The sequence below is a fragment of the Tachypleus tridentatus genome, chromosome 6, assembly GCF_004210375.1.
Source record: "Tachypleus tridentatus isolate NWPU-2018 chromosome 6, ASM421037v1, whole genome shotgun sequence".
Classification (NCBI taxonomy): domain Eukaryota; kingdom Metazoa; phylum Arthropoda; class Merostomata; order Xiphosura; family Limulidae; genus Tachypleus; species Tachypleus tridentatus.
The window spans coordinates 47,059,221-47,081,452 of NC_134830.1; the positions used below are offsets into that span (position 1 = coordinate 47,059,221).

The window sequence follows — 22,232 nt, forward strand, 5'->3', positions numbered from 1 at the left end:
GATGGCAGCACCGTATGATCGTGAAAACAGCCATAATCTTAGTTCGAAAGTTTGTTGTTTATTCTTGTAGTGCAAATCTGATTTCATCAGCAAATGAAATGTTGTTATATTTCTATAAATAAGTAAGTGTTTTTTAAAAGTACTTTTGTAAGTTTTACAACTGTTTTTAATTTGTTTTTAGTGAAAAACGTGCACGTGAGGTTGTTAGAAAGTGCAGACAAATTAAGTTAAGGTTACTACATTGAGTCACCAAGAATTTGTTAAACTTAGACTAAAGACAAACAGATAAAGTTTAGAGTAAAGCATAAAGGATAAAGTCAAATGTAATATACTGTGGGTTTAAGCAGAAAAATAAATGAAACATTTACTAGTCGAAACATTAAGAAATCGAAAGTAGCTTAAAAGTTTGAAGAAATAGGTGTATACAACTAACAACAAGGTTAAACAATAAAGAATTTTTTAATTGTGTGGCTCCCTCCGAAGGCAGAGTTTTTGTGGAACTGGCATGCTGAGTTTTTAAACGTTTCAAGTTGTATGTTTGTACAAGAAAAAGTAACACTAAGAATATTCTTGTATCTGAGTATTGTAACCTTGGGTTATGGTCTGTTTGTTTTGAGAAAGAGAGGAAATCAGGAAATATTTAAACAATCGATGAAAAACAGTAATCAGGTAATACTGGTTTAAAAACAAATTGAACTTAAATATCTGTCATGGAACTGATTGATTGATCATACCAACACAAAGTTGAAACTTAAATGATAAACTCTTGCTGTTATTATCTTGATGTTTAATAGCACAGTAACAAGTAAATCAGTAAGTGAATGAGCTGCTTTATAAATTGCATTTATATAACTTGTATATTTAACTCTTACATTTAGTATTAAATAAATACATTTGTAACTGTTATTTAGATCAGTAAGTTATTGAATACAGTTTCAAAGTATGAAGCTATTTTGTTCCAAGCTGGAGAATAGAAATTCTTGGATTCAAAGTGACAAATAAGCTCATTATGAGTTTTGAGATGAAAGGGTTGAGCATACTGTAATGGAAGTAGTATTACTTTGTTTTATTTAAACTTGCTTGAATATTTTTAAATGTGAGTAAACTTTTGCTGTCAAGCATTTATATTTAGGAGAAATTAATTATAATTTCTACTATCTAAAGATTTTAGAATATTTTATGAAATTTACAAAATTGTAAGAGTGGGAACTTTGCTAAATGCAAATCCCATGAATGTTATGTTCAATGATCAGAACAACTACATAGTTGTGTATATACTCTTTCTGTCCTCCTGTTTCTCTTATACCATAGGTTAGTTTTTAAATCAAATTGATATAGACACCAGTAATATTAAAACTAAGCAAAAACTTGTTGCTATAAATTCAATATTCAATTTTTAAATGACATCCATTTTTCCAAATTGATCGTAGTTGGGGTAATTCGACAGAGTGTAAGCTGTTCCTTATATGAATAGATTCCATAGAGATTGAGCACAGCCAATATCAATTGCAGAAAAGTGTGACAAAGTAGTAACCTGATACTTGGACAACAAACTCCACTTGTACAGCAGAGGAACGTGCACTCGTGACAGTTTTATGACCATTATAGAAACTAAGATTGATCTGACTAATAAGGATATTAATCCCTTGATGTTAAGTTTTCTCTAGTGTCTTATTAAAAGTTAACTAGCAGGGGGATCAAGTTGAACATCAGATAAACAAGTTTTTTTTTTTTCATTTTTGGTTGGCAAATAGAAGTAAACAGGTGCTTGAAGTTGAAGATTGAGTTGATGTTTCTACTACTTTTAACAGTTGTCTAGGAAATATATGGGCCAGTTGTACTTTAGTTGAAAAAGGTAGTGATGAAAGTTATGCTAATTCATTTGGTTAAATTTTTAAAGTCAACATGGATTCCTACTATAAAGTATGAGTCAGCACCGTGCTGATAGGGACAAGAAACAAGCATCATTAATTTTACTCCATTTTGCTAATGTGTGGGTCAACAACTTCTCCATGTATTGATGAGACAGTGCAGTTGATAATTTGACAACCAGACAATAGTATATGAATGATAATTGAAGAATTTGCACTGCAGTAATGTGTTTGGTTGATCTTTATAAATTGTATTTACAGAGCTTTACTCGTTCTGCTCCTTTGTGTAAGTGTTGATCACATTACCAGGCAAAATGACATGACTGTTTTTATGCTGACCTTTAGAATGTTAAGTTCCGTGTGTGTTGTCAGTTTAGTGTTTACTAACTGACAACACACCACTGTATATGTTATGTTTCAGGCCTTATCTTGTCTGTGTATATTATTGGTTTTTAAACCTAAGTTTTTAAGACTTGATAAAAATGTTTAAATGTCAAGCATGTTCCTTATTTTAGAGCTTTTTAGGATAAAGGCTCTGATCCAATACACTATATCGTTAAGACAAGTATATTTGGCCAATCGATTTTTGGAATGAGCCGTTAGCAACAATATGAAAGCAGCAGTAATCTTGCAAGACTGTGAAAAGGGTATTGATTAGTTCCTGAAAAGTAAAAGTATATTTAATTTTTTATTTTGTGAAAGAATGACTTTAAATGTATTACTATGACTTAAATTGTAAGTAGATGTGCAATGTGTGAAAGTTCTTTGAGTGAAACCAGTTGTTGAAGTAGTTTTATGTATTTTTAGAAAAAAATAAGAAATTTTGATTTTTTTCTACTATTTATGATAAAATGATCATTGTTTAATGTTATGCACTCAGAACACTATGTAACAGTTTGTTCCTGGATGGTACAGGTAAACATCGATATAAAACGCATCGATAAAGCGCGATAATCAGTTGGGCGTGATGGGGTCTTAGGCCATGACATTTTATTATCTGGTAATTATTTGACTTCAGTTTGTACTTAGATTTTAATAATTAGTAAATAAATTATCAAAATTAATTACTATATGTATTAACTTTTAAAATTGAACTAATTTTAATCAGCGTCTAATCGTAAAAACGATCACATGATTGCTCTGACGGAACTACTTTTAGAATATCGGCCCCCATCAAAGTAATGAATTCGATAGATTTCTTTAGAATTCTTCTTTTTACATTTAATTTCAGTCTTAAAATTGAGTTTAATAAATAAAAATAAATAAAAAAAATGCTATATCATTGGTGTAAGTAGTTTTGTTTGTTTTTCTTTATTTCACTACAAAACGCGTAAATTTTGCATTATCGCTCACCCCGATGGTCAAAAAAATATATAATCAAATCGGTATAAGGCACAATCAGATACAACGTGGTCGAATTTTTTGGACCCCAACTAGCGCCTTATATCGATGTTTGACTGTATATGTTATTTCTTAATTGCTTGTGTTGTAAAAGTACAGAAAATGATCATTATTCCCCTCAAACTTTGCTTTTGTGAGCTGGATAATGAAATTTAGAAATTGACCTATTTTCTGTGTAAACACAGACAAATTTGCAGATTTTTATTTACATAAAGTCTGAATAAAACAACATATGAATCAAGGTTTACATGTCTTTGTACTAAAGTTATACAAAAATGTTTAGAAGTGAGTAGTTTTTGAGATTTGCGACTGTAATGTAAATCACTTTCACATATCAGCCCCCAAATATAGTTTCCTATCATGTTTTCATTATATGCTCCCAGGTCACAAAAGCAAAGTTTGAAGAGAAAAATCTGTCTTTTCCATTTACTTTAGGCATAAGTAATTGGGAAATAACACTTTCTGCCCAAGAACAAGAAAAAGTAAAAATTTTGTTGCATAGTGGAATCAGAATAGTTCATTTGAAAGAGGAATTTGGATAACTTATTTTCAGCAGCTTTTCCCAGCATAATATTCACCATCTTCAATGCAGCTGGTTTTATGAGCTCTTCACCAATGGTGTGTGGTTTGCCCTGCTTTGCGATCAAGTACGCAACTTTGTACGATGCTGTGAGGATCGGTTTGTTAATGGGTACAAAGCTGAGAACAGGCAAAGTAGCCTTTTCATCGAACCTGGCTCTTTACCTTGAATTCAGCAGGTGTTGTGTTATTGTATTTCCCATCTCCATGCAACTTTAGGGAGTGTTCTCTTAGTTTTGCTGGTGCTAGACTAGAATTGCTCAACTTGGCATTACAAATCATGCATTGAGGACGCTGAATTCCATCATGTTCTATTATACACGTGAATCTATATTGTACATATTTGTCCAACCACTTTCTGTTTTTGCTTGAGATAGTATGAAGGGATTGAAAGATTAGGAAAAAATCACAAATGGCGCACAATTACTACAGTCAAAAGTCGACTGCTAAGTGCACAAAGTTCCCTGCAGCACAGATATTAAGGCCAAGTGATGTGATGTGATCAGCCACAGCCAACGATGGCCAAGTGGAGCATGATGTCACGAATCATACGAGTGGGGTGAATGGAACGGACACACAAACACACAGTGTGTGTGTCTTGACCTCCGCCGAACCCCTGGGGTTTGATTGAACCCAGGTTAAGAACCTCTGTTTTAAGGTGATGTTTTAATTAATTTTTAAAGAAACTTGATGTTTAATGAGTATTCTTTATTTTAATTTGTGCACTGACTGCCATCAAGTGTTTAGTGGTTTTGTGCTATCTAACTTCAAAGAATGCCATACTTAAGTTTATGAAGTTGTTACTGTTTTGTATTTTAATGTCTACTGTATGGTGTTTTAACAGTGTAAATGAAATTACTGTCATTACTATCACTAATTTACTTTTTCCTTACAGATGAGTATTAATATATGAAATTACTGTTACAACCTGTAGAAATGACAAGCTTTCTTTTTTGAATATTGTTTAATGTGTGCATGTGTATATTTTACCCATTGATGAACATTACCAGACAATGATTCATTATATTGCAAATTTATGTAATTGTCGAGTTTTAAAGCTTGAAGTTTTGTACAAAATATATTACTTAACTCTCAAAATAAGAATTATCAAAAAAATAAAACATTTACAAATAAGCACTAGATTCAAAATATATTTAGGGTGATATTTCTCTTTCTAGATTTACATCTTGAATTTAGTACTTCATGTTTCAAAGGTCCACTGATAATAGAGCTGTTTTAAAATGTTAGTTAAAAATAAACATTTTGTACTTAATTTTCATAACTTTACAGAATTCTCAAGTTTATGAAACCCATAAATTTGATGTTTAATCAGCAAAAATCCATCATGTTTTATTCACAGGATGAGAGAGAAAAAGCAGGATACAGGTTTTTGATGTCATTAGAGGGAAACATGTTTCACTGGAACATTGGTGAAAGGCTAGCTCAGTATTTCTAAAATTAAAATGTCTGAGGAATTGGATGAGTTTCTGTTACTGCTATAAACAATTATTTCATCCCCTGCTAGGACAGTGGTAAGTCTTTCAGATTTATGATGCTAAACTCAGGAGTTTGATTCACTTTGGTGGATACATCAGATAGCCCATTGTGGCTCTGCTAAAATATGTCAGTTATTTCTGCATAATTTGATAAAATACAAACAAATATGTTTGGGGTAGAACCCTCTATCAGTTGGTGTTTTTTCTCACTTTTATATTAAATTCCGACAGTACTGAACTCTGTGCTTTAAAACAGTCTAGGGTAAATGTTCATTGAATGAAACAGGATGCTGTGTTGGGCCAGTTCATTTGTCTTTTGTTTTTCACTTGTGTCTACTTTCTGTGAAATCTTTCGCATCTCAGGAAAAATACATTACCATTATAGGTGTTACTACATGTCACTTTCTTGTGGCATTTAATAATTGGGTTTGGGATTTGACTATAATCAGTGCTTTTATTCTTTAGAAGACAGACCAGTCAGCTGGAATTATCACAGAACTTCAGGATGGAACTGGTCACTTCTCATTGAACCTCCACTTCAGAGCAGTCCTGGTCCTTTTGGTATTCCATTTACAACATCTGCACAGGACTCTCTTCTGAGACGTACTCTTGACAGACATTTTCCAATACTTGTTAAACAGGTAAAAAGAAAGATGCAGGCTATGCATTTCTGTGTGAAACACTGCAGAGTATCATACCAGTGATACTCTTCAAAGAAGTTAATCTTTTACTTAACCACTCCTGCTCCCCTCGGTGTTGATTCCTGTGCATGGTGAGGGGACCTCCCAGGGAAGGTCCTGTATTCAAATCTTGGCTCCATGCCAGTTTGCAGTTGACTTGGAGTGAGCAGTTTGAAAATAAGCTTTTCCAAATAAAACCCTCTATTGGACTTTGGCCATCTAGCTTCCTTAAGGATTGGAAAGAGGAAGTTGTTCTAACTAGACTACACATTGGTCAGTTTTTTAACTCATTGTTTTCATTTACATGGGACTGATGCATCAGTGTGTTGTCTGTGTAACACTCAGGTCACAATAAGCCACATTTTACTGTTGCTATGACTTTAATAGACAGTGCTATTTTAAACATGTTACAGATAAATCTTGGGACAGAACGAAAGGCAGTGTTACTGGTGAGGGTGACACTGTCCACCTTAGAAATGTTCTTAGTTTTTTAAAGGCCATTAATCTTTTTAATGCTATTTAAGTTTTTAATTTATACATAAGATCTTTTTTTAATGTGGTTCCCTTTTAAGAATCAAAGTAATCTAGTTTGATTTGAAATTAGAAAATGGCCATAATATCAAATAACTCAACCAGGACTGGAAAAAGCAATTTCAGGTATCTAACGCTGCTGTTTGAACTACCTGTTGGTTATCCTGTCAAGTTATAACTACAAATTTGCAATAAGTCTTCCAAAACTTTTATTACTTCCTGAAAATGGCCATGATGTCAACTAATCCAGAACTGGAAAGGCCATTTTCATGTGACTAATGGTTTTTTAACTTACCTCTTAGTCTTCCTGGCAGGTTATGACAATTACATTTATGCTACAAAGTCTTATAACTTGTATTATTGTAGTTTTTCTCTTACTGCTATAGACTAGATGTAAAAATTGATTTAATGCTTTTTGTTTTACCTTAATTTCTTTTTATGAATTTTAACAATTTTACTCAAGTTTTAACCTTTTACCAGATGTTTGGCACAGATAGCTTAGTTCTTTGCACCATAAAATACCAAACCAACCAATACTGGTGAATTATCAAAGCTGATTTTTTTTTGCTTGTTATAAGGACATTAAAAATAAATCTGCTTATGAAAGTTTCACTGAAGTATTGTGTATGTATGAGGTGTCTGCACTAAGTTTTTTTCTCTAAAACTAACAAATATTTTAGACAGTAGTATCTTCAGTCTTATTTTACTTGAATGTATGACTATATTGTTTTTTTTGGGATGTTTTTGCATAAAATATTGTTATTCATACATTTGTATGTATGAAACTTCGTTTTCATTTCTTTAGTTTTTTTCTGGGCAAAGTATATGTATATTTCCTGAACGTTCTTCATTCTCAACTATTTGTATATGATTCTGTGTATCAGAAGTTAACATCCATATTTTTTATTTATTTATGACAGCTGTCATGTGCATTTTCTAAAATGTGTGTCTGTATGTTCGTTATAACCAAAAAACAAGCTGAAACAAAAATAAATTGCTGGACTAATTGAAAAACTTGTACCCTTGGAGTTTTTCAATTGATGCAGCATATTTTGTTCATTATTTTTTAGTTTATTTTTTGGTTCAGCTTGTTTTTAGGTTACAACAAACTAATACAAGTCAGAGGTTTAGATTTGCTGTTTTTAACAGTCCTGCCACATATATGAAATATATAGACTTGCATTTGTTTTTAATTTTTTATTTTTTTTACAACTTTGTTTTCTGAAAGTTGTTCACAATCTTGAACAGTTGTATACTTTGTATAAGACATGTAAGGATTGTGTAACTTGTATGTCTGTTATGATGATTCTGACTGTCCTGATGTGAAGTGAATTTTAATCCTCTAAGAAGAACTGAACAGACCTACATCTTGAATAAAGTTTACACTTTTATGTACACTTTAATTACATGGTTTTACAATAACTATGGAATCAACACATTTGTATTTATTTAATTTAGAGAGGAGTCAATGCTGAAGACTGTAAGCAGTTTCCAGAAGTTATACACAGTTACAACCTGTGATGTAAGAATAAAGTTTTGAATTTTAGTTAGTGTTGAACTAAGAAGTATTATAAGCTTAAACTTAAATTGTTAGTCAGAACAGCTGTGATATGTGTATGTTGTGGCAAAATTAATATACCTTCAATGAGTTATACTTGGGTAGAATTTACAATATTTTGTTCAGCTATATTTGTTTTCTGATCCCACTTAACTAGCTGGTATCCAGTGTGGAATGTTTTTTTTTTTTAGTACATCAGAATTTTAGTAATTGAGGAGATTTGTCAATATTTATAACATTGTGTTGCACAATTTTTTGCTTTTCTCAGCAATCTGTGATCTATGTGCTTGAAAATCTCTAGATTTAAAATTGAATTTTGAATTATTCAAAATTGGGAAATAATGATATGAAATTCACCTCTCCTACTAACAGTGTGAAAGTCAATAATACTTGAGAATTAACTTTCTACAGACATATCCTTGTATTTTGTGTATTAAGTGTCTGTTATGATGATCATAAGTCTCCTGATGTAAAATGAAGGTGAAATCTCTAAGAAGAACTGAACAGACATTTTGAACATAGTTTACACTTTAATTACAAAGTGTCATGATAATTATTGAAACCCACACAATATACATATGTACATAACATTTATTTTTCACAGAAGTCAACAAAACAGAAGATTGTATGCAGATACCTGAAAAAGCAATACAAGGTTACAACCAGGGATGAATCTAATGTAAGCATAAGTTTCAGTTTAGTTACTACTGAAGTGTTAAGTTTATGCACACTAATTAACTTCCATTATCAATCACATTATCATGTGTATATATTATGGTGAAATTATATATCCAGCTTTGTATATTCACATAAAACATTTAACTTTCTACACAGTTTAGCTGTATCTCTTTTGTCTTCTTACCTATATAGTTAGTACTCAAGGTAGAACTTGCTTTTTTCTGTCTTATATTTTTGTCTAGCATAGCAAGACACCTGGTATTGATGACATTTGTGTTTATGTACATGACATCTATATTTGATGATTGTCTTGTTTTTCTTGGAAATATATATGGTGTGACAAGAGGGTGCTTGATCCCATTTTCTTTAATAGTATCAGCCAAGAGGTGTTTGCCCCATGAATTGCTTGTTCGTGGTGGATACTGTTATGCATTATAAGATCAAGTTGCATAAAACTGAGTTAAATTGTAATTTAGGTTCAGAAGTTAAATATATGTTGACATGCATCCAATTTATGATGCTTGCCAATAATACTGATATACAGTTTCTTGTTTTGTAATATAAATATTTTAATATACAAACATTACAATTTACAGTAACAGTTATTACAAATAATGATCTGTATACAAAAGTTTTACAAACACTATCAAAACTTCTTTCTGCTTTGGAACTTATTTGATGGTTTATGATTAACAAGTTAACTTCAAGTTTATGAAGGTACAATTTACTTAACAGAGAGCTACCTAGCTCTGTATTCTTTGGTCTTTGCCACTGACAAAGTTATGTAATATATTCCCAAAATACTGAAGTTTGATGTGAATCTGTTTAAGTTAAATGGTTTGTAATGTTTGAAGTTTGTATACTTTGCTGGTCAAATATCTGAAGTTCCTAATTAATAAGTGTTAATCACAGTTATAATTTCTAAAGTTTGTAGCAAACCAATAATATACAGTCTTTTGGCATAGCACACTGGATATATTTGAACATGTAAGGAGAGTCTCTTGAAGAAACTGCAGCTTTTGCAAGGATATAGGTGATAAACTAGTGTTTATGTACACATGTATTGTTGAATCTTCTATAGTTTTAGTGAACAGGTGGGAGTGTTGCAATATAGATTTAATAGTATAACTTGTGTACATATTTTGAAGTGTATTTTATCTTAAACAAACATTGATATTAAAATAAAATATAGAAAATTTATTACAGTTAAAATCGCATGCCTAATCAGGTGAACTTTAAGTTAAAATAGAAATGGGCAGTACGGGACAAATGCCAGCTAGAGGTCTTGCAGACAACATTATGATGGGACAACTGTAACAAATTATGCCACAGAGTTCTTGTGGACTTCTACACTTCACCTCATTTATTTGACATGTTACTATTGGAACCCATGTTTGTGGAACATGCAGGAAAGACTGCATTTCCCACAAGAATTGCATAAAACAAGTCTACAATTTTATTTTTATATTGCAACCCTGACATCTGTGAAATAGCTAGCAAACTTGACATTTGTACTGTTTCCATTTTCTACTTTATTAGTATGACAACTTTGAAAAGAAGAGGGAAGGATATTGAAGTTACAAAACCTCAGTTAATTGTGGACTTCAAGTTTATGGGAAGGGAACCTGAATGACCAACACACAAACTATTGTTCTATTGGACAGAGAACAATATAATGGTATAAGAAACTTTTACACTTGCAAATTGTGAATGCTTGCTTACTATACAAAATGGAAACCAACCAGCTTGCATTGCCCCAGAAGTCCTTCAGAATGAACCTGATCACTGCTCTTGTTCAACCTTTACTTTAAAGGAGACCAGGTCCTTCTGATATATTAAGAACGTTAGATTATTCTTAATGTATAAAACTCACTCTTGGTACTTCAGACATCAAAAGAAGAGATTGAGACTGCATGAAACTAAATAGGGTACATGTGCAATATAAAACTTTGTAATGAGTTTCTGTGTATGAATATCATCACACTAGTGCTGCTCTTTATTAGAAGCTAAACTTATTATGTAATCAGCACTGTTGCAGTTACCATACTCGATTTATTTTCCATGTTTGTACATCATAAAATTTGTCAAATTAATTTAAGTTTCTAAAGTATTGTTTGTGTTTGGTAAATGTTTGAATTATTTGTTTTCCTTCTGAAGTTTCTCCAAAAAAAGCATCTTAGTAGCATCTCCCTATTTGTAATTATTTTTTGTATTATCTGTACACTTGGATATACATTAGTGATGCTTCTTTCATTTGTGAAGAGCATTTTTATGATTGTGTGTAATCAAGTAGATTTTCAGTTTTTAAAAGGTTTCATTCAATATATATGTATTTGTTGATTCATGGTTCATGTTTTTCTTCTAGAAATGGAATTTCAAACATTGTAAACCAAAGCAAGAGAGTTGATGGGGAGGTCTCAATGAAGAAGTTTTTTCTGAATGTGTTTTTCTTGTGTGATGAAGAAGATATTTTGTCAGAAGAATCTGATGATGATGAATTTTCTGCTAATGTTTCAGTCCATCTGACAAATTTTCTACAAAACCAGATAGCAATGAAACCTAGAGCCAGCTCTTATTGATTCTGTCTTATGGACATATCAAGAAGTAGCTGGTGAAAGATAATCAGTTGAGGATGTAGAATCATCCAGGCCAGATATGTCAATACAGCTCTCACCACCATCACAGAAAAGAGGAACAAGGGAAGGAAGGGGTAGAGCAGAGGTGCACAAAGTCTGGCCCGCGATGTCCAACAGGAAAGTCAAACATAGAGAGTTCGCGCCTGCTCAAAGATTAAGTGCAATAGAAGAATATGCATTAGATTAGATACTGGATGGTTCCATATTTGTATTGAGCAATAAAGAAAATTTAATAAGCAGATCTCTTTAATGCATAGGCATTTAATCATTGGTGCAATGATGTAATATTCTCGTAATTATGAAATCTCGCGTGTTCCAATTGTTCTTCGAGTTTTACTTACGAGCCCTATTTTGATATTATTTCATAACAAAAATGGCAGATAATCGTAAAAGAAAAGTTGACGAAAACCGGCAGTTTTATACTGATTGGACTGCTCAATATTGTTTTGTTCAACAACAGAAGAATGTGATTTGTCTGCTGTGTCATTCAACACTAGCAGTGGCAAAGGTATCCAATATAAAGCGTCATTATCAGTCGAAGCATAAAGATTTTCACATGTTGGTGATGAACGAACAGCTCGAATTGAATTACTGCGGCAGTCACTGAAACACCAGCAGAACGTTTTCTCAAAGCAGTCAGCAGATTTAGGTGCAGCATGTGAAGTCTGTTACGATATTTCATTGATGATAGTGAAATATGGCCAACCATTCACTGATGTTAATTTTGTCAAGCAATGTATGATTACTGCATCAGAAAAGTTGTGTCCAAAAGCAATTCGCAAGCTACAGATAGTGGCTTTGAATTGTATGACAGTTAAACAAAGAATTTCGCACCTCTCAGCAGATGTGACAAGGCAGCTTACAAATAAAACAGCCAACTTTGCCTACTTCTCTTTGACAGCAGACGAGTCCCATGACATCAATTCAACAGCACAGCTACTAGTTTTTGTTCATGGTGCATCGTCATCGTTTGATATTACAGAGGAACTAATCGGCACGGGTTCCATGAAGGGTCAGACAACTGAGTGTGCTCTATTCAAGGAGACAGTATGACTGTGTAGTAGTGTTTCATTGATTTTCACGAAATTGGTAAATGTGACAACTGATGGAGTACCAGCCAAGATTGGAGAAAGTTGCGGGCTGGTAGCACTTTTGATGAAGCATCGAGGAAAGCAGAACAGACAGTTGGTGAAGTTGCACTGTGTTACTCACCAACAGAACCTGTGCAGTAAAGAACTTGGTTTTCAGCCACTGATGGCATTAGTGATGAAAACCATTAATTTCATCAAATCATGAGAGCTCAATCACCGTCAGTTTCGAAGTCTTCTTGAAGAAATTGATTCAGGCTGTGGTGACTTTGTGTATCACTGTGAAGTATGCTGGCTGAGTTGAAGGAAATGCTCAGAAGATTCTGGGAGTTGATTGATGAGATGATAGAATTCCTCAGAAGCAAGAACAAAGACAGAAGTGATTTCCATGACTGATCCATGACAAGCTGATTTTACCTTTCTGGTCGACATGACACAACACTTGAATGATCTGAATTTGAAGTTGCAAGGCAAAAAATCAGCTTGTCTGTCAGTTTGCAAATCACGTCTCAGCTTTCAGGACAAAGTTGCAGTTGTTCTGGCAGCAAGCAGCATCAGGCAACTTCATGCACTGTCCCACTTTTCAGTCACAGCTACACAAGAATCAGGATATTGACACACAAGTTTATGTTGGGAAGCTAGATACCTTGATCCAATCCTTCAACTCATGGTATCATGACTTTGACCAATGCAGATTGTTGATGAAACATTTTGCTTATCTGTTCAGTGTGTCAGTGGATGACTTGTCAGCAGAATATCAGCTCGAACTTACTGATCTCCAGGCATCTGATGAACTGTGTGCTATTTACCGAAAAAACAGTTTGCTTGACTTCTACAAAACGTTGCGTGATACATTTGATAATCTGAAAGAGAATGCACTTGTCCACACCAGCATGTACTGCTGCGAACAGGCTTTCTCACATATGAAACTGAACACAAACAACACTCGCAATCAGCTGACTGATGATCATCTGGAAGCAGTCTTGCGTCTTTCAACGTCAAACATCAAGCCGGACATTTCTAAGCTCATAGATGACATGCAGCACCATCCATCGCACTGACTTTGTGATAGTTGACTTATCAAAACATTTCTTAGAATAAGGTGCAAACTCTTTGATGTAATTGCTATTTTTGTGTTCTTAAATGCGATGTCCATCTTGTGTGAAACAACTGTGGGATGATTTTAATTTTCACTTTTTTGTGGTCCCCAACAGTTACGAGAGAAGTCTGTTTGTGGTCCCTGACTCCAAGTTTGTGCAGCACTGGGGTAGAGTAATAGTATCTTCTAAGACTGCTTATTTTCAGCAGGAAATGCCTTTCACTTACAGTAACAATGGAGCCTGGGTGCATATGACTGATGGGTAACCTTAACAAATACAGTTTTTGAAATGTTTGAACTTTTGAAATTGTGATATTGTTATAAAAAAAGAGTTCAGTTTAAACAGCCATGGCAGGAAGGTGAATCCCCCACTTACAAAAACTGTAAAATAGACCCAGGAAGATATTTTAGCATGTTATGGTTCACTTAGCTTCCTTTCCACACTTTTTGTCCTTTAACATCTCCATGGGGAGGTTTTTATTTGTCCATACTAACTTACAATGCAATAACAGAATTAATGCTTTTCTAACAACTGGCAGCTTTTTAAGGATAGACCTATTGTGGGACATCTAAACTCTTTTACTGTAGAATACTAACCTGATGATGAATTAACCATAGAGAAACAGATATTTGGCACAAAATACCAAATGTTTCTCCAATATTTGTCAAAAAAAAACAACCCTGTCAAGTGGGGTATCAAGTTATGGGTCCTAACAGAAGCTGCAAGTGGATACTATCTGAAGTTTAAATCTACACAGAAAAAGAACAAATGCAGCTGAATGTTTAGCAGACAATGTTTTGATGGAACTAATGGACAAGTACAACAGATTAGGGCACTGGGTTTTCATAGACAACTTTTATACTTCTAATTCATTTTACAAACTACTGAGTGTGGGAACCTATGCTTCTGGGGCATGCAGGAAAGATGGACTGCATTTCCCACAGCAACTGGTTTCTACGAACTTACAGAGAGAGGAAGTATGATTTGTTAAATGTGGAACTCTTGACAGCTCTAAAGTGGACTGACTAATGAAATGTTTACACGTTTAACTATACCCTCTAGTACTATGACAACCGTGACAAGAAGAGGGGGGTTTACTGAGGTTACAAAACCTTAGCTGATTGTGGGCTACATTAAGTTATGAGAATAGTGGACCTAAATGACCAACGTTTAATTGCTCATAGATAACATAGGCTATGAAACTGATAACTATGTCTAAATAAACTTTATGCTTATGAAGTATTTGAAGCATTCCAAATGCTTCAAGTATTGAGCAAATATATGCAGTGAAGAGAATTGATATATACTTTCACAAAGGCATAAAAATTATTATAATGGTGATTGACTAAGCGAGATATGTTGACAAACATTCTTGTTTGTGCAAACTACAACAATGCTATCGAGGTTGTGAGAAGGGTTATGGAAGCCTCTTAAAAGAGACTGAAAATTAGATTATCTACAGGCTGGTGCCACTACAGCAGTGAGAAAGCTACAAAAGTCCTAAGAAAGGAAATAAGTCAGATCTTTGTAGTATCCATTTCAAAAGAGCATATGGATACAAGTAAAAAGGCTGCTGATTTATTGGCTTTATCTGTAACCAATGGACAAATGGTTTTGAGAATTGTGAAATGATAAAAAAAAAAAATCAACCAATTTAGTGTCAGATCTATATGAGGGTAATTGTGTACACTGTTTGGAAGATTGTTAGAATGCCAGAAAGAGTTTGTATATACCCATATTTGAAGTTCAAAAGTCAGTTTTGGAAAAGAGCTAAAAATTCGAAGTCATTGCCAGCAGAATTTCCAAGGTCAATAGAAGAATTATGATTACCATTATGGTGAATTCACTTGCCTCAGCTCTGTAAAGAACTTACTGCCATATTTCCCAGCATTGAATAACATGGTTAAAATATAGTTGATGAAATGGAATAATGATTTAGAATGTTATCAAAAGCATATTTAAAAACATTTGTTAGATTATTCTACCACTTGATTGTAACAGCAAATGTTGTGAAAAGCATATTAAAAGTGTGTTAGTTTGAATCTTTGTTTTAGTGTCAGATTCTTTACTTTAACTGTGAACTTCCTAAAGTTATTACTTGTGGGCTCCACTTACCACTGCATTCCTCAATTAACTATAAATAATTTGTGATTAGTAGTAAGAGTCAAAACTGACAGCTAGCCCACTGGCCTGCCTGTCACATTAAGGAATGAGGTTATAACCAAATTCCTTTACTTTTCACTTTTTATATATAAAGTTTTTCTTGATAGTTTTGGTATTTTATTGTTGTTACAAGTTTTTAAGTAACCTGTACGTTCACAATGAATGTTAGTGTACAATAAGAAGTGCTTAAGTTTGTTTTGATGTGAAGAATAAATGTTCAGAAAGTGTAGCTACAAGTATTGCTGTGGTCTTGACATTCATAGCCTGATTACAGAATAAGACAGAAAAATTCTCAAAGTAAAGATGTACACGTATCACTTTAAATTATTATAAAAAAATACACGCGCTATATTTGAATTAGGTGAAACAGTGTACTTTTGCATAGATGTAATTAAAGCAGTATATGTTTAGGTATAATTACTTTTGTTTAGTGAAAGTAATAAAAATGGTATTGGTTAATTCCACTAGTAGTTTATTTTCAAACAAAAGGAGAATTAATGGAGATGCAAGATGTTGACCTGTGCTTATGTATCAAGGAAGCACTGCAAAAATTAACTGAATATTATAAAAACTAGATAAATGTTAAAAGTGAACTCGTAATGACTTACGGTCTTCAATCAAACTGAAAAATTTAAGTGTTGTAAAATGTTGTAAAGAAGTATGAGCAGCAGAACAAAAACAGTAGGCTTGGAATAATATTTATACAGCTGACTAAATTTTGAAAGAATAACAAAGTACACACAACAGTTATTTTACTGTTGTACTTTCTTACAAATTAGTAATATTTTATAATGGTCCAGAAAGGGTATAGTATAGATAAAACTACAACAGATACTTGTATACATTTATAAGATAATGTATAAACATGAAGATGGTTATTCAAATTAAATTGCAATTTGGGTTGTTTTGGAGTAAAACTTGTTTGTCTCAAGACATGGCATACAAGAACAGGATTATCTAGGTGGAAAACAAGCTCTCAAAGGCTTCCCCTTCCTACTCCAAATGAATGTTTTTCACAGAAATCCCCCTTTTTTGCAGGAAAATTTTGGGAATGGGAGTTGATAGTTGCCTCCTGCTCTGGTCTGGCTAAAGCTAATATCCTAAGATGAAAAATGTCTTAAACACAAAGTTGATCACTGTTAAGTGTCATGAGAGGTTAAAAAAATTATGAAAATTGCAGACAACCCCAAAAGTCTATTAGTAATAACATTAATAAATGGCATACTTAATAAATTTTAGTATACAGCTTATTATTCACAGTGGCTTGTTTTAGCATAAAGCTACACAATGATGAGCTATCTGTACTTTATCCACTGCAGGGTATGAAACCTGGATTTTAATGTTGAAAGTTCATGAACTTATCAGGAGTGAAGTAACACATTAGTTCATTCCTTTGTGTTGTTCCCCTGAAAGAACTTAATATTAAATTTACAGTGAGAAAAGAAGTGCAGTGATAATTTCCAGAAATTTTTTGTTTGTTTGTTTTTATGTTTACTGTAAACATAACATAACTTCATGTTAGCCATCCATCTTGATCTAATTTTCTGTAGTAACACCAGATGTATCAAAATTCTTCATGGATGGATATGTGTCCTCATGGTTATGCACAAACTCAGATTATCTGGTAAACAAACATATAAGACAGCAGCATTGAATCATGTTTCAATAAAATAGTAAAGTACATGAGATGAGTGTTGTATCCTTTTCTACATACCTGAAGTAAGAATTTGATTTGCATCTATCATAGTGAAAACAACAGGAAATTCTTTAATTTCTTCCAGTGGTTTTGTGTTAACTTATTTTGTTTCAATATAAAAAAAACCTTCCACTGTTCATGTGATGCAGTGTAAAATTGTCCAGCATGGAATGATCTTTGAAAAGATACAAAAATATATATCTCCTGCTTTAATAAAGAAAAATAGACATGAATTTAGTTATTTTTCTTTCTCATAAAAAAAAAAAAATGTTGATTGCTGAAAGTTGCTTGGCTCAGTTTACTGTGTTTGTCAGAAATTGGTGTTGTTTAACACTACTAACAGTGTTAAATTATTAACCTATTTCTAGGAATGGAATTCAGTTTAATCTAGCTAGAATGAAAGCACTAAAAATGGAAAAAAAAAAGACTTTTGCCACATGTGACTTAAATACTTCTCACATAGTACAGTAATTTTTAAGTTTTTTTTAGTTGGATTCTCAGCATGTTTTAATAATTTTAATGTCTTCTTTCTGAACTTCCACCCATATTAATCAATCAGGTTATGTTTTTATACTAATTTACATGTATGTTTAAAGTTGACATTTTTCATTCTGAGGAAAGAATTTAAAAAAATTAAAATGTTGGTAATCAGATATTTTTTGGTATTAATGCGATTGTAGTATTTCTTGTAACACTTAGATTTTTACCTCATGAATCAGTTAACTGAAAAGAAGTAATCTTGTATTATCAATAGCTTTCACAAATATTAAATATACTTTGTTTTTCTATGATAGGTGTGAATTTATTTCACTAAATGATATATATTGTACACAGTAATAAACATTGTTATTATATCTTAAAATCCATGGTGGATAATTATTTTTAACAAAATTAGTTGTACTGTAGTAGTAGTGTATGGAGAAACTCATGGAATAATATTAATATTTGTTACAGGTTTTTACCAGATCATGGATATGATACATTTTCATGTCATAACTTTGGATGATAAAATGTAACTTAACCCTAAATTGTTGTACCTCCTGATGTAAATTATACTGAATGAAGGGTAGTTTAAAAAATTGTCTTAAAAAACAAGATTGGTCTATTAAGGCAGAATGCTGGTTGATTTGTAAGCTCAATGATTAATTGATTAGCAATTCATGTAATGATACAACCTTAACAATGGGCTTGCTAGTCCGTGAGTAACGTTACCTTACGTACAAGCATATTCTTCCGCCAATACGTGGTTATTAAAAGGAAGAGCACTGAAAGAAGGGAAGTAGAAATCAGATTTATCAACAATCTTTGCCTAGTTAAGTTACAAACTTAAGGCTAACATAACATGAATAGAAAACTATTAAACATTTTGAGAAAAAAAGTGATTAAAGAAAATATATAAATTACGTTTGTAACTATTTTGCTAGAATTCATTTACATCAAATGTTTCCTAGTTTGCCTTTTCATTTTTTTAACACTTTTCCTCTTTCTTTACTCATAAGTCAGTGATGCAGTTTTATGGTAATGTACGTCACTCACTTATGAGTGACACAATGTCTTGTTAAATCCATGTCACAGTATTTTAAGTTTATAAGGGGCTATTTGAGTTTGGTTTATAATACTTGTTCTCAAGCTTTTGTTACAGTTTTAAAATAATATTCAGGCAGAAAAAACTTTTACACGTGTTATATCTCAATGTAAAAAGTAATTGTATATATTACAAAACAAACAGAATTGCAAATCTTTGTTTTCAACTTGGTTACTTACTACAAAATTAAAATATACTGCTTGTTAAGACGAAAACAACATGAATGACATGGTCCTACAGGTCCATACCAATTTTTTAATTTAACAAAAACCATATTTATACCAAATAACCCTAAATCTAGCAAAAAATTACTATTTGTTATATAAAAAAGTTGGGCCAAAATGAAATTCCATAAATCTGACCTGTGTTAAAAAATGATGTACGTAGAGTAAAGAGAATTTTATGTACTGTTCTCAGAACAGTTGCTTTAGTTTTTGTGTAAAGTCATAATAGTGTTAATGAATACAAGGGTTCAATGAAATGTTTAGTCAAAGGATGATTGGTTAAAGTTTATTACTTTTTCTTCCTTGTGAGAAACTGAATAACCGTATTGTGAAGAACATAAGAAAAGGGAAAACATACTTTTAATATCTCACTGGTAAATTTAATTTGTGTTTTTTTGTAACATTCCTAACCCTTAAATGACACTGGGAAATAACCAACCAGTAAGACAGGTTTGGTTTGAATTTCATGCAAAGTTACACGAGGGCTATCTGCACTAGCCGTCCCTAATTTAGGACTGTATGATAAGAGGATAGGCAGCTAGGCATCACCACCCACTGCCAACTTATGGGCTACTCTTTTACCAATGAATAGTGGGATTGATCATAACTTATAATGCCCCCATGGTTGAAAGGGTGAAGATGTTTGTTGTGACACAGACTCTCACCCACGACCCTCAGATTATGAGTCCAGTGGCTTAACCACCTGGCCATGCCAGGCCAAGTAAGATATAAACCAATAAATTATACTAAAAACTTCAATAACCAGTATTATAGCTTGTATTAACTTAGAAATAAATAATCACAAAATTTTATCTGGCTGAATTCTAATATTTGTTATTTTATGTACTGAGCTATTCTACATTAAAAACTAGTTATTTAAATATATCATCTTCTGTTTCATAAATTGATTTCAATCTGGCCTGTGTTTCAACTACATCATCTTCAGTGTACTCTACTGTCTCTGGGGGTATTAGAGCTGCAGCAACAGAACGATGTTCAGCATTCAAGAAGTTAAAGGTTGAACATGCTTGATGCTGTAAAAAAAGAAAGTCATTGTACATACAGTTTTGCTTAAGTGTTATATTTTGAGAGAAGGGTAGAAAAGATACAAATTTTGCCATATCTGTTTACATATACTGTGTGTTCATCTTATTTTTAAAATATTGGAACCACAAAAATTACCACATATCACTTCTAATATTTTTCATTATTCAGCTATAACAGTGTCATGTTTTATATACTGTGCACACTAAGTGTTCACATCCCACCTTACATATTTACAATGACCAATCCATTGGCAGTGTCATCACTGATTGTCATAGTAAAAGCTTTCCCTTAGGCCATTTGAGTCCCTGGACCTACATTACTGATACTATATGTGCACAACACCCCACTGATCTTGGATGTGCATTACAAAGGTAATATCCATCTAGTATAGATGGTTCACTCTTATTGTTATTTCAGAATCAGAAAATGCACTTGAAACATGGTAAGATTGAACCTTTGCAGAAGGTAGACTGTCCATTTCACTGCTTACCAACACATACAGACTGTCTTCGAATAGATGTTGTTGTGTGTCTTAATGCTTGTTTAAACTCGTATATGTCCACATCATCCAGGAACTTTGGATATTTCAAAGCTGCATTTTCCACTACATTTTTTTTTTCTGTCAATCTATTTTTGTGCCAAATCTTCAGATTTACAACCTGTTGGAAATTGAGTTGTTTTACTGGTTCAAACATGCATTATGTGACATTAGAATAATCTTCAATGTTTTGTATGAGAGTAAGCCAGCAGCAGATACAAGGAGCACTGACAGTTTTCCCAACAAAAAGAAGCTACTGGCTGATGAAATACCATTTCTGGTATCTTACACTTTTTATGTGACCACTTATCTTCTCCTGCCAAGCAATTTTGTGACAAGCCTTAACCCAATTAGCCCTGAGCTCCACAGTAAAAATGCATAAAAACACGTGTCACAGAAATGGATTACATAAAAACTATTACACATAAACACAAAATTTGAGGATATTATCTGTTAATAGGTTTACCTTTAATCTAGTACCGATACTGGACCTTGGCATGCCAGTCTTCCCAGCATATTGATCCACATTTGATACAGAGATATTTCTTGCAGAGGGAGCACCAAATTGAGTTCTTGACCAGTTTGAAAGGCATGTCCATATATGGTGTTCCAGGATGGTTTCTTCCATATATGAGTTGTATATATATCTTACATTCTATGTTAACCATGTGTTGGTGAAGTGCTACACAAATTTTTACAACTTCATTGCAGTTATTTTGTGTTGTAATTGCTTCTACACAAAAGTTTTGAAAGAAATTATCCTATGATTTAAATAATAGGATTTAAATGCTGTGAAATACCACACAAGATGAACAATTTCATGAAAAAATATGCAGTGCCATCTTTAATAATATTTTAATATTCATCACATAATGATAAACAGTGTATCAAAGACTGAAACTATTTCAAAATGGATACAATGTACATTAAATTAACTTACGCTGCACCAATTCAAAACACAAGGCAAGAATAACTGACAACCAACAAGTTCATCCCAGTGGTAAATGGTAGATATTTTCTAGCTACCATTTATGTAATTAAAATTCCTTTCTTATCGATCCTTGTATTTTAACACTATCAATACAAATGCCATCACTGTAAAAGTGTATGAGATAACTATTAATATAAACAGATGACACTCTTAATAGAAACATAGTTTTGGACTTTTCATTATATTTGGTGGTTGGTTTGGTGTTTTACAGCACAAAGCAGCTAGGCTATCTGCACCAAACATCTGGTAAAAAGTTAAAATTAAAGTGAATTTAGTAAAATTCATAAAAGGAAATTAAGGTAAAATAAAACAAAGTTAAAAAACACAAATAGCATAAAACCAATGTTTACATCTAGCCTACAGCATTAAG

At 32.7% G+C, this 22,232-nt stretch overlaps 2 protein-coding genes and 1 non-coding gene across 17 annotated transcripts in view; 2 read left to right on the forward strand and 1 right to left on the reverse strand.

Moving 5' to 3' along the window:
• LOC143252405 (general transcription factor II-I repeat domain-containing protein 2A-like) overlaps positions 1 to 22,232 on the forward strand; it is a 24,363-nt gene continuing 2,131 nt past the window's right edge. For 2 of the 15 annotated variants that reach the window (XR_013028978.1, XM_076504473.1), the window contains exons 1-5: positions 8 to 122; positions 8,017 to 8,080; positions 8,721 to 8,795; positions 10,334 to 10,472; positions 11,160 to 15,660. Coding sequence is in view for 14 of the 15 variants with exons in the window: in XM_076504473.1 (XP_076360588.1) it covers positions 13,085 to 13,579 (495 nt within the window). In the remaining variant the exon portion in view is untranslated. The other 13 variants (XM_076504474.1, XM_076504481.1, XM_076504478.1 and 10 more) reach the window with 13 other exon arrangements.
• Positions 7,855 to 7,918, forward strand: LOC143254664 (small nucleolar RNA SNORD61). The gene has a single exon (XR_013030316.1). It is a non-coding gene; the product is annotated as a small nucleolar RNA SNORD61 (small nucleolar RNA).
• LOC143252404 (NADH dehydrogenase [ubiquinone] 1 alpha subcomplex assembly factor 3) overlaps positions 18,751 to 22,232 on the reverse strand; it is a 14,963-nt gene continuing 11,481 nt past the window's right edge. Inside the window, exon 5 of the mRNA XM_076504471.1 lies at positions 18,751 to 20,320. Within this exon, the coding sequence (XP_076360586.1) occupies positions 20,159 to 20,320 (162 nt within the window). The 3' untranslated portion in view covers positions 18,751 to 20,158. The remainder of the gene's footprint in view (positions 20,321 to 22,232) is intronic.